Source organism: Clupea harengus, chromosome 23 (assembly GCF_900700415.2).
Source record: "Clupea harengus chromosome 23, Ch_v2.0.2, whole genome shotgun sequence".
NCBI lineage: Eukaryota > Metazoa > Chordata > Actinopteri > Clupeiformes > Clupeidae > Clupea > Clupea harengus.
This window is the reverse complement of record NC_045174.1, coordinates 13,121,084-13,138,997: the sequence shown is the minus strand read 5'-3', so window position 1 is coordinate 13,138,997 and position 17,914 is coordinate 13,121,084. Positions and strand designations below refer to the sequence as shown.

The 17,914-nt window shown below is 44.5% G+C and overlaps 2 protein-coding genes and 1 non-coding gene across 3 annotated transcripts; 2 read left to right on the top strand and 1 right to left on the bottom strand.

Moving 5' to 3' along the window:
- Positions 1 to 1,882: 1,882 nt before the first annotated feature.
- On the top strand, positions 1,883 to 6,591 carry LOC116218797 (transmembrane protease serine 9-like; the record flags this gene model as incomplete). Its single annotated transcript, XM_031561561.1, is given in 14 exon segments — positions 1,883 to 2,148; positions 2,355 to 2,544; positions 2,546 to 2,624; positions 2,824 to 2,969; positions 3,086 to 3,380; positions 3,500 to 3,662; positions 3,864 to 4,132; positions 4,331 to 4,476; positions 4,593 to 4,881; positions 5,001 to 5,163; positions 5,370 to 5,638; positions 5,837 to 5,982; positions 6,099 to 6,393; positions 6,542 to 6,591. Coding segments are annotated over 14 exon segments (2,766 nt in total), but the record flags the coding sequence as incomplete, so codon positions are not given.
- Positions 6,453 to 12,403, top strand: LOC122128699 (transmembrane protease serine 9-like). Its single transcript, XM_042703259.1, has 8 exons — positions 6,453 to 6,675; positions 6,882 to 7,150; positions 7,350 to 7,495; positions 7,612 to 7,906; positions 8,966 to 9,134; positions 9,838 to 10,106; positions 10,368 to 10,462; positions 11,269 to 12,403. Exons 1-8 carry the CDS (start codon positions 6,599 to 6,601, stop codon positions 11,596 to 11,598), a joined length of 1,650 nt encoding a protein of 549 aa, XP_042559193.1. The 5' UTR covers positions 6,453 to 6,598; the 3' UTR covers positions 11,599 to 12,403.
- Positions 12,404 to 13,463: 1,060 nt separating this feature from the next.
- On the bottom strand, positions 13,464 to 13,646 carry LOC116218855. The gene has a single exon (XR_004163060.1). It is a non-coding gene; the product is annotated as a U2 spliceosomal RNA (small nuclear RNA).
- Between the last annotated feature and the right edge of the window lie 4,268 nt (positions 13,647 to 17,914).

Sequence of the window (17,914 nt, the reverse complement as noted above, 5' to 3'; positions counted from 1 at the left end):
CTTGCTGTTGGCTCCAGGGCTCTCATTGCAGAAATATATCCTGGAAAAATATAGGAGCCAGGCGTTCTGCTGTTTGGTGTCTATTTAATTGCAAGCTAGATTTGACCCAAAAAAAAGGCTGAGAAGATTGAGACAATCTAAAGGGGGTGCGTGGTTGGGTATGAAATTGGCTACGTGTTGCCCACTGAAAACCTCCTGCCGTACTTCTCATCCTGGTTTCAGACTCCGTTTTGTGAAAGGAAATACTGGAGTGGCACTTAAAGAGGGACTAGCAGAGGATGGTTTCGATCCATCGACCTCTGGGTTATGGGCCCAGCACGCTTATCTCACCCCAGATGGGACTCGAACCCAGAATCCCTGGCTTAGACCAATGGACCTGTTGTTGGCCGTCTCATCCTTCAGGAAATGCCACTTTTCTTTTTGATGCTGCATTGCCAATCATAGTATCTCAGGCGTGTTGTTGTTTTTTGTTAGTGTGTGGCACAACTCCACTCAACCCCAAGATAGTTGGAGGACAAGATGCCCCTGCAGGCAGCTGGCCCTGGCAGGCTAGTCTGCAGATGTTTGGAAGCCATTTCTGTGGAGGTTCACTGATCAACAAGGAGTGGGTTGTATCTGCTGCTCACTGCTTTTCAAGGTCAGTAGGGGTTTGGCCCAAGGAACGGATGCTGTAAGAACTAGGTTTGGTGCTAATTTACGAAAAAGAAAGTTATAGGTCGTTTACGCCCCTCATCAATTCATGCTGATTCGGTGGTTGTTTTAAACCTGAATATCCATCGGTCAGAAGAAACATCACCATGCATTGGGGCTGTTTGTTCTGACTAAAACCAATGTCTTTTTCAGCACCAATCCAAACGGGCTGACTGTGTACTTGGGTCGGCAGACCCAGCAGGGCAGCAATCCCAACGAAGTGTCCAGAAGCGTGGACAGAATCGTCTTGCATCCCAATTACGACAGCGACACCAGTGACAACGACATTGCTATGCTGAGACTCAGTTCTCCCGTTCAGTTTAGTAACTTCATCAGACCGGTTTGTCTGGCAGCCAGTGGCAGTGTGTTCAACAATGGCACAGACAGCTGGGTAACTGGATGGGGCAACATTGGAGAAGGTGGTAAGTCAAGTCAATAGGGTGTAGGACAATTTGATGTCCACAAATATTTGGATGCTACAGCTGGGGTATATTAAAGAAACAGCAAAAAAAAGTTTAAGCAATCAAACACATTCAAAAAGTTCCTTCGCGTGTGAATTTGTGTTCAGCTTCGTATTTGATGAACAATCTTTTGAGCTCATTCTCCTCTTCCTCTTCAGTTGCTCTCCCATTCCCCGAGACCCTACAGGAAGTGGAGGTTCCAGTGGTGGGTAATAGACAGTGCAACTGCCTGAACGGAGCTGGAACGATCACAGAGAACATGATCTGTGCTGGTCTACTCGCTGGCGGAAAAGACTCATGTCAGGTATTGTAATAGTTTGGTGCACATTCAGCTGTCATGAGACTGTAGACATGGATTGTGCCAATCTATTTCAGAATAAGGAATGTATGATAACGTTTCTTACAATAATGTATTTGCAGGGTGACTCAGGAGGTCCAATGGTGAACAAGCAGCAAACGGTTTGGGTCCAGTCTGGGGTCGTCAGCTTTGGGTTTGGCTGTGCTCGACCTGAACTCCCTGGTGTTTATTCAAGGGTGTCCCGCTACCAGTCCTGGATCGGCTCCCAGATCCAGAGCGACCCACCAGGCTTTGTCACATTCTCCTCCCCTGGAGCCGATGGTGACAGTAGCCACACCTGCCCTGGACTTCCGCCCCCACCCCCACCCTCCCCGGATGTGACAACCCCAGCTCCCACTGACAGTCTTTCAGCAGATGGTGAGTGTAATACCAATGGACCTGTTGTTGGCCGTCTCATCCTTCAGGAAATGCCACTTTTCTTTTTGATGCTGCATTGCCAATCATAGTATCTCAGGCGTGTTGTTGTTTTTTGTTAGTTTGTGGCACAACTCCACTCAACCCCAAGATAGTTGGAGGACAAGATGCCCCTGCAGGCAGCTGGCCCTGGCAGGCTAGTCTGCAGATGTCTGGAAGCCATTTCTGTGGAGGTTCACTGATCAACAAGGAGTGGGTTGTATCTGCTGCTCACTGCTTTTCAAGGTCAGTAGGGGTTTGGCCCAAGGAACGGATGCTGTAAGAACTAGGTTTGGTGCTAATTTACGAAAAAGAACGTTATAGGTCGTTTACGCCCCTCATCAATTCATGCTGATTCGGTGGTTGTTTTAACCTGAATATCCATCGGTCAGAAGAAACATCACCATGCATTTGGGGCTGTTTGTTCTGACTAAAACCAATGTCTTTTTCAGCACCAATCCAAACGGGCTGACTGTGTACTTGGGTCGGCAGACCCAGCAGGGCAGCAATCCCAACGAAGTGTCCAGAAGCGTGGACAGAATCGTCTTGCATCCCAATTACGACAGCGACACAAGTGACAACGACATTGCTATGCTGAGACTCAGTTCTCCCGTTCAGTTTAGTAACTTCATCAGACCGGTTTTGTCTGGCAGCCAGTGGCAGTGTGTTCAACAATGGCACAGACAGCTGGGTAACTGGATGGGGCAACATTGGAGAAGGTGGTAAGTCAAGTCAATAGGGTGTAGGACAATTTGATGTCCACAAATATTTGGATGCTACAGCTGGGGATATATTAAAGAAACAGCAAAAAAAAGTTTAAGCAATCAAACACATTCAAAAAGTTCCTTCGCGTGTGAATTTGTGTTCAGCTTCGTATTTGATGAACAATCTTTTTGAGCTCATTCTCCTCTTCCTCTTCAGTTGCTCTCCCATTCCCCGAGACCCTACAGGAAGTGGAGGTTCCAGTGGTGGGTAATAGACAGTGCAACTGCCTGAACGGAGCTGGAACGATCACAGAGAACATGATCTGTGCTGGTCTACTCGCTGGCGGAAAAGACTCATGTCAGGTATTGTAATAGTTTGGTGCACATTCAGCTGTCATGAGACTGTAGACATGGATTGTGCCAATCTATTTCAGAATAAGGAATGTATGATAACGTTTCTTACAATAATGTATTTGCAGGGTGACTCAGGAGGTCCAATGGTGAACAAGCAGCAAACGGTTTGGGTCCAGTCTGGGGTCGTCAGCTTTGGGTTTGGCTGTGCTCGACCTGAACTCCCTGGTGTTTATTCAAGGGTGTCCCGCTACCAGTCCTGGATCGGCTCCCAGATCCAGAGCGACCCACCAGGCTTTGTCACATTCTCCTCCCCTGGAGCCGATGGTGACAGTAGCCACACCTGCCCTGGACTTCCGCCCCCACCCCCACCCTCCCCGGATGTGACAACCCCAGCTCCCACTGACAGTCTTTCAGCTGATGGTGAGTGTAATACCAATGGACCTGTTGTTGGCCGTCTCATCCTTCAGGAAATGCCACTTTTCTTTTTGATGCTGCATTGCCAATCATAGTATCTCAGGCGTGTTGTTGTTTTTTGTTAGTTTGTGGCACAACTCCACTCAACCCCAAGATAGTTGGAGGACAAGATGCCCCTGCAGGCAGCTGGCCCTGGCAGGCTAGTCTGCAGATGTCTGGAAGCCATTTCTGTGGAGGTTCACTGATCAACAAGGAGTGGGTTGTATCTGCTGCTCACTGCTTTTCAAGGTCAGTAGGGGTTTGGCCCAAGGAACGGATGCTGTAAGAACTAGGTTTGGTGCTAATTTACGAAAAAGAACGTTATAGGTCGTTTACGCCCCTCATCAATTCATGCTGATTCGGTGGTTGTTTTAATTAAACCATCGGTCAGAAGAAACATCACCATGCATTTGGGCTGTTTGTTCTGACTAAAACCAATGTCTTTTTCAGCACCAATCCAAACGGGCTGACTGTGTACTTGGGTCGGCAGACCCAGCAGGGCAGCAATCCCAACGAAGTGTCCAGAAGCGTGGACAGAATCGTCTTGCATCCCAATTACGACAGCGACACAAGTGACAACGACATTGCTATGCTGAGACTCAGTTCTCCCGTTCAGTTTAGTAACTTCATCAGACCGGTTTGTCTGGCAGCCAGTGGCAGTGTGTTCAACAATGGCACAGACAGCTGGGTAACTGGATGGGGCAACATTGGAGAAGGTGGTAAGTCAAGTCAATAGGGTGTAGGACAATTTGATGTCCACAAATATTTGGATGCTACAGCTGGGATATATTAAAGAAACAGCAAAAAAAAGTTTAAGCAATCAAACACATTCAAAAAGTTCCTTCGCGTGTGAATTTGTGTTCAGCTTCGTATTTGATGAACAATCTTTTTGAGCTCATTCTCCTCTTCCTCTTCAGTTGCTCTCCCATTCCCCGAGACCCTACAGGAAGTGGAGGTTCCAGTGGTGGGTAATAGACAGTGCAACTGCCTGAACGGAGCTGGAACGATCACAGAGAACATGATCTGTGCTGGTCTACTCGCTGGCGGAAAAGACTCATGTCAGGTATTGTAATAGTTTGGTGCACATTCAGCTGTCATGAGACTGTAGACATGGATTGTGCCAATCTATTTCAGAATAAGGAATGTATGATAACGTTTCTTACAATAATGTATTTGCAGGGTGACTCAGGAGGTCCAATGGTGAACAAGCAGCAAACGGTTTGGGTCCAGTCTGGGGTCGTCAGCTTTGGGTTTGGCTGTGCTCGACCTGAACTCCCTGGTGTTTATTCAAGGGTGTCCCGCTACCAGTCCTGGATCGGCTCCCAGATCCAGAGCGACCCACCAGGCTTTGTCACATTCTCCTCCCCTGGAGCCGATGGTGACAGTAGCCACACCTGCCCTGGACTTCCGCCCCCACCCTCCCCGGATGTGACAACCCCAGCTCCCACTGACAGTCTTTCAGCTGATGGTGAGTGTAATACCAATGGACCTGTTGTTGGCCGTCTCATCCTTCAGGAAATGCCACTTTTCTTTTTGATGCTGCATTGCCAATCATAGTATCTCAGGCGTGTTGTTGTTTTTTGTTAGTTTGTGGCACAACTCCACTCAACCCCAAGATAGTTGGAGGACAAGATGCCCCTGCAGGCAGCTGGCCCTGGCAGGCTAGTCTGCAGATGTCTGGAAGCCATTTCTGTGGAGGTTCACTGATCAACAAGGAGTGGGTTGTATCTGCTGCTCACTGCTTTTCAAGGTCAGTAGGGGTTTGGCCCAAGGAACGGATGCTGTAAGAACTAGGTTTGGTGCTAATTTACGAAAAAGAACGTTATAGGTCGTTTACGCCCCTCATCAATTCATGCTGATTCGTTGGTTGTTTTAAACCTGAATATCCATCGGTCAGAAGAAACATCACCATGCATTGGGGCTGTTTGTTCTGACTAAAACCAATGTCTTTTTCAGCACCAATCCAAACGGGCTGACTGTGTACTTGGGTCGGCAGACCCAGCAGGGCAGCAATCCCAACGAAGTGTCCAGAAGCGTGGACAGAATCGTCTTGCATCCCAATTACGACAGCGACACAAGTGACAACGACATTGCTATGCTGAGACTCAGTTCTCCCGTTCAGTTTAGTAACTTCATCAGACCGGTTTGTCTGGCAGCCAGTGGCAGTGTGTTCAACAATGGCACAGACAGCTGGGTAACTGGATGGGGCAACATTGGAGAAGGTGGTAAGTCAAGTCAATAGGGTGTAGGACAATTTGATGTCCACAAATATTTGGATGCTACAGCTGGGGTATATTAAAGAAACAGCAAAAAAAAGTTTAAGCAATCAAACACATTCAAAAAGTTCCTTCACGTGTGAATTTGTGTTCAGCTTCGTATTTGATGAACAATCTTTTTGAGCTCATTCTCCTCTTCCTCTTCAGTTGCTCTCCCATTCCCCGAGACCCTACAGGAAGTGGAGGTTCCAGTGGTGGGTAATAGACAGTGCAACTGCCTGAACGGAGCTGGAACGATCACAGAGAACATGATCTGTGCTGGTCTACTCGCTGGCGGAAAAGACTCATGTCAGGTATTGTAATAGTTTGGTGCACATTCAGCTGTCATGAGACTGTAGACATGGATTGTGCCAATCTATTTCAGAATAAGGAATGTATGATAAGGTTTCTTACAATAATGTATTTGCAGGGTGACTCAGGAGGTCCAATGGTGAACAAGCAGCAAACGGTTTGGGTCCAGTCTGGGGTCGTCAGCTTTGGGTTTGGCTGTGCTCGACCTGAACTCCCTGGTGTTTATTCAAGGGTGTCCCGCTACCAGTCCTGGATCGGCTCCCAGATCCAGAGCGACCCACCAGGCTTTGTCACATTCTCCTCCCCTGGAGCCGATGGTGACAGTAGCCACACCTGCCCTGGACTTCCGCCCCCACCCCCACCCTCCCCGGATGTGACAACCCCAGCTCCCACTGACAGTCTTTCAGCAGATGGTGAGTGTAATACCAATGGACCTGTTGTTGGCCGTCTCATCCTTCAGGAAATGCCACTTTTCTTTTTGATGCTGCATTGCCAATCATAGTATCTCAGGCGTGTTGTTGTTTTTTGTTAGTTTGTGGCACAACTCCACTCAACCCCAAGATAGTTGGAGGACAAGATGCCCCTGCAGGCAGCTGGCCCTGGCAGGCTAGTCTGCAGATGTCTGGAAGCCATTTCTGTGGAGGTTCACTGATCAACAAGGAGTGGGTTGTATCTGCTGCTCACTGCTTTTCAAGGTCAGTAGGGGTTTGGCCCAAGGAACGGATGCTATAAGAACTAGGTTTGGTGCTAATTTACGAAAAAGAACGTTATAGGTCGTTTACGCCCCTCATCAATTCATGCTGATTCGGTGGTTGTTTTAAACCTGAATATCCATCGGTCAGAAGAAACATCACCATGCATTGGGGCTGTTTGTTCTGACTAAAACCAATGTCTTTTTCAGCACCAATCCAAACGGGCTGACTGTGTACTTGGGTCGGCAGACCCAGCAGGGCAGCAATCCCAACGAAGTGTCCAGAAGCTTGGACAGAATCGTCTTGCATCCCAATTACGACAGCGACACAAGTGACAACGACATTGCTATGCTGAGACTCAGTTCTCCCGTTCAGTTTAGTAACTTCATCAGACCGGTTTGTCTGGCAGCCAGTGGCAGTGTGTTCAACAATGGCACAGACAGCTGGGTAACTGGATGGGGCAACATTGGAGAAGGTGGTAAGTCAAGTCAATAGGGTGTAGGACAATTTGATGTCCACAAATATTTGGATGCTACAGCTGGGATATATTAAAGAAACAGCAAAAAAAAAGTTTAAGCAATCAAACACATTCAAAAAGTTCCTTCGCGTGTGAATTTGTGTTCAGCTTCGTATTTGATGAACAATCTTTTTGAGCTCATTCTCCTCTTCCTCTTCAGTTGCTCTCCCATTCCCCGAGACCCTACAGGAAGTGGAGGTTCCAGTGGTGGGTAATAGACAGTGCAACTGCCTGAACGGAGCTGGAACGATCACAGAGAACATGATCTGTGCTGGTCTACTCGCTGGCGGAAAAGACTCATGTCAGGTATTGTAATAGTTTGGTGCACATTCAGCTGTCATGAGACTGTAGACATGGATTGTGCCAATCTATTTCAGAATAAGGAATGTATGATAACGTTTCTTACAATAATGTATTTGCAGGGTGACTCAGGAGGTCCAATGGTGAACAAGCAGCAAACGGTTTGGGTCCAGTCTGGGGTCGTCAGCTTTGGGTTTGGCTGTGCTCGACCTGAACTCCCTGGTGTTTATTCAAGGGTGTCCCGCTACCAGTCCTGGATCGGCTCCCAGATCCAGAGCGACCCACCAGGCTTTGTCACATTCTCCTCCCCTGGAGCCGATGGTGACAGTAGCCACACCTGCCCTGGACTTCCGCCCCCACCCCCACCCTCCCCGGATGTGACAACCCCAGCTCCCACTGAGAGTCCTTCAGCTGATGGTGAGTGGAATTCATTTGATTTATGCTATCAAATTTAGAGCACTCTTTAGTATCTCAACTGCAAATTACATTGGATGTTTCTTCACCATAGCCATGTCCATCTAGTTTGACGGTGAATCAGAGCCTCACGTTAGAGCTCATGACTAGTCTGCTTGTTGCTCTAGGTCTGTGTAGGATGGCTGACTTTGCGGCAGTGAAATAAAGGCTGTGAGGCAGTGTTTCAAAGATTTAGGATTCAGCCAAAAGGTTTTACTCGCCCGTGGCAGAAGGCAAACATCTCAGTATGGAGAAAAACATCGAAAAGGAAAAAAAACTCCAAACAATAATTTCCAATAACTAAATAACTTCAAAATAACAAAGGCACTTTCAATAATCAAAAGTAAGCTCCATGTACTTTTCTACTCAACTTTCAGAGGTGTTGGCTGCTGTTCACCTTAGACCTATCTGACTTCCACATGCTGTGCTCTGGCATTTTACTTGAGCAGGCTAAACCATTTTACCTATCCTAGATCAATTATCTTTAAAATAATACCTATTCTGCCTAACTATCAATAAATACATTCACTATACTAATACAGACAGGTTAATACAAATACAATCATGTTACATAATTATTTAGCCCTCTAAATAACTCCCCAGTAATTACATACTACAAACACCCCTATCATCCCACCACCCACGTCTTACGTTCCGTGCGTCAACGTTCAAAAGACCCTTCCGACTTTACGTCGGGTCTTCCCTCTGTCCAGACGCAGGACGTCAACGTGCCACCGCAAGGTAAGAAGTTCGCCATTGTCTTAGCTATGTACAATGTTTGCCAATGCGATCAATGGATGGCTCTTCCGTGACGGTATGTTATATGTTTGTGTCTTACAGATGCGGTGATTGTGGTGAAATGTAGTTGTCGTGTTTGTGTGCACAATAAACATTGTGTTTGTGTCTCGCTCTGGCTACTCCATTTGTCCTGTTCAAGTACAATGTTAGCGGTAACGGGCAGCCGCACCGTTACAGTCTGACATGGTTTGCTTCTGTTTCTCTTCCTCCCCTTTCTCCCTCTAGCACCAGTGTGTGGTCGTGCAGCTCTAAACACAAGGCCTGCAGGTAATGGGTCAGTTGTTGCAGGAAGCTGGCCATGGATGGTCAGTATTCAGTGGAATGGAGTACATGTGTGTGGAGGCTCCTTGCTCAATGAAGAGATTTTGTTGAGTTCAGCAGATTGTTTCGACAGGTAAGGGCCATGTTCACAAATTCAAATATGATGTTCATGTTTCAAAGATTTAGAGTGTTTTTTGAAACATGCACTAAAATAGATTAGAAGGGTTAACCCTTCAGCAGGCTCAGTCACACCAGTGTGTTGGAATGCTGTGTAGAATGAACGCTCTAAAGAATATCTGGATCCATTAAGCAATATAGTACGAGTGCGAGTGGGGTAGGTAAGGGATATTCCCACGGGTGGTGTTCGGCCGTAGCCACGAGCCACTACCCCACTCGCACAAGTACTATATTGCTTTTATAAAACAATTTCATAGTCAACCAATCAACCATTTAAACACGAAGTTATTGATTAAAAAATGTTTATTTCGCCATTGTTTCTCCGCAAGAAAAAAATAGTTCCATTGTCAACGTCTTACGGTTATCGCTTAATTGTATCAACGCGCTATAGAATGTTTCATCGCGGAGTGATTTATTATTAGCTGTGAAAAGTCCGAGTTGGGATGTCCTGGGGTATTCTAACTCATGGAACGTCTCTCGTCCAATCAGAAACAGCTAAATAATTCGATAGAACCCAATTGTTTTATAATCAAAAATAATGTGGAATTTTAGAATCTGACAGTGTTGATCAAGGCATTCTTTTATTAGAATGTTCAAAACTGCCCTGCTGAAGGGTTGCTTGTCTATGTGTCTAAGAGTTCTTGTGTACATTTCTTTAGTTCTCTGAATATTAGCGGATGGACGGTATTGGTTGGACCGCAACCCCAAAAGAATGGACCAGATGCCTTCCTGTTCTCTCTCGCTGTGGCCAACATCACTCTCAGCAATGCGACAAGCTCCTCCAACATTGCAGTGCTGCAGCTAGAGTCCTCTGTGGAGCTCAGTGACTATGTTCAGTCTTTGTGCATGGATCTAACTGACCAACGGGCCTTTTCAGTTGGGTCAACATGCTGGGTCACTGGATGGGGAGACAGGCAGAATAATGGAGGTATGGTTTTCTATTCAAAATAGAAAAGACTGTGTGTGAGAAGGGAAGGTTCAAGAGAAGGGAATATTTAGCAGAAGCATTGCATAACATGCAACAGGATTGTTTTCATTTCATGCAACTAGCTCTTGTTATAAATTGGACCAAAGTCTCCACTGAGTTGTGTGAATGTACTTGAAGTATTTTCAGTGAATGTACTTGAACATGTGAGTGTTTACTGAGAGACGTTTTTGACTTGAGTGAACTATATGTCCTGTACAGCAGACCTGGTACTGACAGAGATGGAGACCACTCTGGTGGACTGTGAGAATGCTGCCTCTACAGGGAGCATTTGTACAACGGATATGAACATACAGCAGGTGAGACAGTCAACATGTAGGCCTAAGACAGGCAGTGCACAAAAATAAATTGCATGGTAAAACATAGCCATTTCATTCATACGCTGTATTGCAACTAGTTCAGTCAGGCTTTTGTTTTAGTGCTTTCAATGAGATAAACCCCATCACAAACTGGGGTGCAGATGTACTATCCTCAGTCTATTTCATGCGGAATTAAAACTACATTTCATTTTGGTATGTGATGCTTTTTGTCCTTTGCAATGGTGCATTATATGAACATGGTCCTTTATTAGTACTAGGTTTCAATTATGTGATATTGGCAAGACTTCATATACTGTACCTGGGTTAAGCATTTTCAATAATAACTAATCTTGGCCTGTGGGGGGCGCTGATGAGGTAAAGTGTGCTGCTCCACACAGTAAATATGGGTAATATACACAATTCCTATTTTAAAGTCACTTCCTCTTCAGTGTATACAGCCACAGCAGATGCTATGCTTAGTTACTGTACTGTGCTGTACACCTACATGGAGTGAACTAAAGACTAAAGGTACAGCTAAACAGCTAGTCATTTCTTGGACAAAGTCATTGCCTTCTTTAGTGTGATGGAATAGTGTCTTTTTATGCATACCGGTATGTATCCTATCCTATGTTTATCACACTTTGGGAGCTCATGGTGATGTGGTGATAAATTGCCTCAGGATTGATAATTACTCTTTTGGACACAATTCATTTCTGCTCAAATCAGCTGACTCAAGCTCAAACATGTCATTAAATAAAGATATCCTGAATTCCATATCATCTTAACTTTGCATTATCTGTTTCTAGGGAGATGTTGGAGGCCCGTTGGTCTGCAAGTCGGATCAGTCATGGTTCCAGGCCGGAATAATCATGGGTGTCCCTCAGAGGAGCTTGACCCGAGCACAAAACATTCTGACCTTCTCCAAACCCTCTACGTTCAGTGCCTTCCTACGAGAGACTGTTGTGGATTTACCATCCCCTCTCACTCTCACCACTGCTGCCCCTATGACTTCTACTGTCCAGACGACCGATTACGACGACGACATCGATAGCATAGCAGATAATGCGCCTCCTGGCTCACTTTCACTCTCTTTCCTTCTCTTCATGATTTCAGCCTTTGTCTCTCTATGTTGGTAGGGTATGAAAGCTGAGACAAGAAAGCATTACTATGATATGGTATATGGGCTTGATATGGTACTATTTTAATATTCTAATTGCACTTAAAAGGTATGATTTAGTGATGTGAGGACATCAGGGTGGGAACAAAATAGCTGAGGTGGGAGAAAATGACCTCGATAACTGCCATGATGATCAAAAAGTGTATTGAATGTGTATTGTAACATGAGTTGCACAAATGTTTTCATGCTAATATAAATATAATATAGGTGTCTTTGCTCATTCACTTTTGTGTTTACATCATAGATAGGAATTATTATGAAAGAAATGTTTTAAATTAATCTTTATGGACATTAAGTCTTATCTGATGCAGTGATATTTATTTTCATTGTTGTTACAACAGCCTCAAATACTTCCTCAGTATAACTCTTATAATAAATAAAATAGCATACATCAGTTGAAACATTAAATGGCCTATACTAAAAGACTAATTGTGGAATACCATACATGTTATTATTCGTTATAGGAACATCATTTGCACATGCAGAAATCACCTGCCTGACTCTCACCAACAGGCCAAGTGTCATATTACTCCTGTACCTATTGTCTTCTCCTGCCTTACAAAGACCTAGATGATCTTACTCTCCCTGTTTGACAACCGTTTCCCCTTTTAACCAACTGCACTTAAGGCCCTCTCCTCTGAAGGCCTGCTTACCATTCCCCCATCTAATCCTCATAACCAGTATGGCATATGCTCAGTATCATAGAAGTGTATGGTTCTTGCATGTTTTATTTGGGCTTTTCTTTCCTTTCTATAATTTGTTGTAATGTTATATATACATTTTATAAACATTAAATGTGTTGTGTCTTGCAAAGAGTAATAGCCTGTTTTCAATCTTTTTTTTTTTCAATCCACAAAACTATCAAAACACAAATTACCAGTACAAACAAGAGTGGTTTCACAGGGGAGCCTAATTCATGACACGGCTTAGTCAGTGTGGGCTGTATGTTAGTCAATAACTTTGACATCATACATTGATTATAGTTTCTGACCATAATCAATTAATTAAACATTGGGCATAACAGGAGTCAATCCCAGGTCAACTGCCTGAAAGACAGCAATGCTGGACCATCAACACCCTGAAACACCAAGGCGCGCAATAGTGCTGATCTTGTCGCCACTGTTCCAATAGTCAAAATGTTTTAAAAGGTACCAACTATGGCTACGGAACCGGAACTATAGTTAGTGCCCTATTGCTGCTATGTAACAAGATTATGTATGTTTTTTTTCTGTGTATATACATTTTCTGTAAAAAAAAAAATGTATCTTTTATCCCCATTCTGTAGCAGTAGGGAACAAGGTGTTTGTCAGTGGAGTGGGTCAAAAGAACGGTAGCCAATGCCTCCACCGCTGTGGTGAATCCTATAATGTTAGACATGATGCCCCCATAGGGCACTTGGCGTGGGCATCTCTGGTTGCTAGCTAGCACTCTCTTCCGGGCGTGCCTCACATGATGAGGCTTAGTCAGAACAGGCCTTATGTTTATTCAGCAACTTTGTGACAACCTAAATTGATTAAAGATAAAATATTCAACACATTTTTGTCATCATACCTGGGATCAAACCCGGTTCAGCTGCTTGTGAAGTATCAACATGCTATTCACTGTACCAACTTCAGCATACACCAGTACTGAGACATCTAATGAATTATTGATAAGCTTCCTTAGTGGCACTCTTATTGACATGGAATTCCATAGCAACTCACTCTCACTCACTCTTTGAATGAATGAATGCAAAAAGGAGGGGAAATTCACTGGAGGCCGAAGGGGACTGTAGACTGGACACAGACTGGGGAAAAGTTCTCTGCTCCTGTTTTTAGACAAAGAAAGGAGTGCACCGTTCCCAGTGGCACTGCAATACCGACCGGGTCGATGCGTGGAGTGGACGGAGCAAGCCCCTCTTCCGACTCCCTGTTCCAAAAATTAATTTAATATACAGTATAGTCCTCGGGTAGAGGACGTATCAGATATTAAACTGATAAAAACAGATTTTCTCTCGAAACATTTTATTGTCACCATTCGTTCATTTCATTTCATTGGTTTTATTTTCCACTTCAGACAGTTACATTTTCTTCTTTTTACAACAAGTTTTTTATCTTCATCACTTAATACACTTTTCACAGTTTTTGTTTTCACACCTTTTTAAAAGTCATTTTTAGAAATAAATAAAAAAAAATTAAACAAAGGTGTGTGTGTGTGTGTTCATTGTGTAAAAAGCAGGCAGCCTTCACTACCTCGGACAACAGTCAGACTTCTCTTACTTTATTACACAACACACAATAATATTAGTTGTCCCACAGGCAGCCTTCACTACCTCGTACAACATGCGCCGGCGCTTACACAAAATAATTTGGGTCTGCTTACATCAGATCATCTCCCCGACCTTTTTGACTATTTCTTTACGGGTTCTTTTTTTGTAGGACTAGGCCCCATCCTTCCCCTCTAGGCTACAGTCTTTGCCAGCGGAATGACAAGTTAAAAAGAAAAATGCTGTTCTTACCTTTTAAAATGCGCGCTTCTAGTCGCCCCGCCAGCGGACCGGGTCCCAGAAGACAGGGAGCCTTTGTCCTTTGTCCAATCCCACTTCTTGACACCAAATATGTTGTAGCGAAAACAACCTCTTCAAATCTTAGAGTTAATACTCAATCAGAGTCAGAAGACCGAATGTGATGAACTGAAGTTTTATTCAATCTTGCAGACATTTCATTCAAATCGAGAGTGGTGGTCCATGGAGCAGCTCGGTCAAAAACTTAGCGCACTAACTATTTAAAGGGCATATTCCGTCACTATGCTTTTCCAATCAAAAGACTAAAACGTATCCAAATTGAACCAACCAAAATATTCTGCTCACTAATTGCCAAAACATCTTTCAAGATGCCGAGCAGCTGTGTCCTTATCAGTAGTTTTACCCCTCCCGGTTATGATGGCATGGCTCTTTCGTGGGAACTTCTACCTGCTCTTTGATGAATCCCCTTATGCATAAACCTTTTAATTAATATTTGGCTGTCTCTGTAAGCCTGCACTTGTGGAAACTGTGTGATCTTGTTTTGAGAAATTATGCCTCTCTGTTTGGCCTGACATTCATCCCTACACACAGGCCTCTCTGCCTGATAATTAGGCCTCTCTGCACGTAGGCCCCGAAAGAATGGCCTGACCTTCATCTGTGCACACGGGCCATTCTGTCTGACCTAACAAGACACTCACTTCTGCACACGGGCCATTCTGCCTGACACAAGTCATTGCAAAACGGCTTCATGTTCACCACACCACTGTATTATAACCATGATACTTTCATATTTTTCCAGGATATATTTGCTGCAATGAGAGCCCTGGAGCCAACAGCAAGACTGCAGGGAGGAAGAGCAGAGTGGCGCCACTTGGATCAGGACCGCTCGGATCTCGTCGGCCAATAACTCGTCTTCCAAATCCATTAGCAGTCCACTAGCCTAATCCAATCCAGCCGCGGAAAACTAATGGACCTGGCCAATCGCAGCGCATCTCTCCATTAGAGTGAACTTGTCTTGAACTTGTGTGACGTTACGTTACCAAGTTACGCAGAAAGACGTACCTCATCACTCTCCTGAAGATATTTCTCTTAGACAGACACACGTTTTATTTTCATATCGTGCTGATCGACAAGCCAAGCTAACGTAAACGCTTCCACTGAAGTTACGTGCTAAACAAAACCGAAGTAACGTTTACATTACGAACTAGGTTATGCTACATCTAATAACTACAAAATTGATATGAATGGAAACAGCCATGTGTAACTATTATAATGTTACTCTGAGCTGAAACAGGCACACGTCCAAGTATTGACAGTGATTCAAGTAGTTGTTGAAAGATTGTATCAGTTAACTGAACATCTAGTTAGCTTGCTATCTGTATATGACGCCTGTCCAGCGTCGCTTCATTGTTTATCATACAGCTACTGTAACTGATCATGCATAATATGATTGCTATTGATAACGATAACGGTACTCGAGTGTATATTTATGTGCTGCAGTGTCACAGTGTATTGTTCAAAGCATGCTCACATTCAGTGTTTACTTGCTTATTGTACCTGTTGTATTGTTCTAGTTAGTTAGCTAATAACATTGATTTAAAGTATAAGCAGTTATTATAAATATGTATTTAATCTACATACACTTACTGCCTTAGATAATGTAGGAAAAAAAGTGCGTAATATTAAACATCACTGTTATCAAATTTCAGATCACAAAGGAGCTGACTGGCCATGGCAGGGGGACAGCTCTTTGGGTGACCTCCATTGACAACGAGGTTGGCTGGATCCAACCAGTGTCATGACAGTGCAGGAGTGGCTGGGACTGGACAGGATGGCGTGATTGAGCGGTACCGCAACGCAGCTGTTCCACACACAGTCCTGCTATACATGGACTTTAGCTGCTGCGTGAGTGAGGGGGCGAGCAAGCTGCAGACCAGGTTTGCGGAGTGGCCAGACCTCCACAGGTGTCCCAGCCTCTCCTGATGAGCCTGGGGTATGTCAATTCATAATTGTGTGTAAAGAAATAAAATCACTGTATCAGCATTTTCTCCAACATATCTGTTTTCAAAATGTGTCGCTTATTTCTTTCTCAGGCTGTGGATGACTCTGGCGTGCCAGGCATGGACCGAGTTGACAGCATGGCAGAGTATCTGGTGAAGCTGAGGAACCAGCAGGTCAGGAACATTTATTGTCTTGCTACTTTCCCTCTGTGCCCTGCCATATTCACACTGGCATATGTTTTTGTCTTTTCTCACGGGCTGCTGTGTTCTCTCTCTCTGTCCAGATGGGATCTCATCCTGGATGACTACAGGAGGATCAGGCGGCGCATTCTGGCCAATGGGGCTGTTATGCAGCAGACCACCCTGCAGCTGGTGGATGTGAGCCACACCACACAAGAGCAGGGCAACATAGTGGTGATGCAGGGACTGGGACATCCAGCCACATGTCTGTGGCGACTGACCCTCTCCACCCTGCTCATGTGTGCCCACCATCTTCACCCCTAATGGTATTTCTTTCATACCATATATTGGAGACCAGTCTTGGATTTTAGTCAGTCACGATTCAGTTTATTCTTGAACAATGGCGGCCACACATTGTTGAGACAGAGGCCGAAGTTCCACACTCCCTCACAGCGTTTCACCTAAGCTTATCTGATTTATCCATTGCAGGCTGGTCTGCTAAATACACTTTCAAGGGGTGTTACCGTCTATTCATGAGGTCTTGGAGACACAAGGTGTCTAGCTCCCCCTGGATTAGCCATAGCACCCCCATTGCACCCCCTAGAAAATAATGGTTTATTTATGATTATTTAATTTCATTCTGCGTTATTTATTGTGTGATAATAACATTTAACTCACAAAATAAATTAATAACAGATTTAAATGAACAGATTGTTTTAGACACAGAGCAATCGTTCTGTCATAACCTTTGACCGAAATGTTTCAGAAGGCGCGAACGTGATTGACTGAAGCCTGAAACATTTCGCTGGCCATGCAGTGCGCTTGTACTCCTAAGCCAGGGATTGTGGGTTCGAGTCCCATCTGGGGTGTGTGCTTTTAAAAATGAAGTGAGTTGCTATGGAATTCTGTGTCGATAAGAGTGCCACTGAGGATGCTTATCCATCATTCATTAGATGTCTCAGTACTGGTGTATGCTGAAGTTGGTACAGTGAATAGCATGTTGATACTTCACAAGCAGCTTAAACCGGGTTTGATCCCAGGTATGATGACAAAATGTGTGGCAAAATATTTACCTTTAATCAATGTAGGTTGTCACAAAGTTGCTGAATAAACATAAGGCCTGTTCTGACTAGCAACCAGAGATGCCCACGCCAAGCAGTGCCTTATGGGGGCATCATGTCTAACACTATAGGATTCACCACAAATACCTCCTCGGGGGAGGCATTGGCTACTGTTCTTTTGACCCTCTCCACTGACAAACACCTGGTTCCCTACTGCTACAGAATGGGAATGATCTACAGAAAATGTGTCTGTGGCAACAGTAGATATACACAGGAAAAAAAAAACATACAGAATCTTGTTACATAGCAATAGGGCAGTAACTATAGTTCCGGTTCCGTAGCCATAGTTGGTACCTTTAAAAAAAAAAAAATGTACTACTGGTACAGAATTCCGTGGCGACAAGATCAGCACTATTGCTGTCTTTCAGGCAGTTGACCTGGGTTGTCCCAATGTTTGATGTTTGATTCATTGATTTGGTCAGAAACTATATGAAACTATATGCTTTATGATGTCACAAAGTTATTGACTAA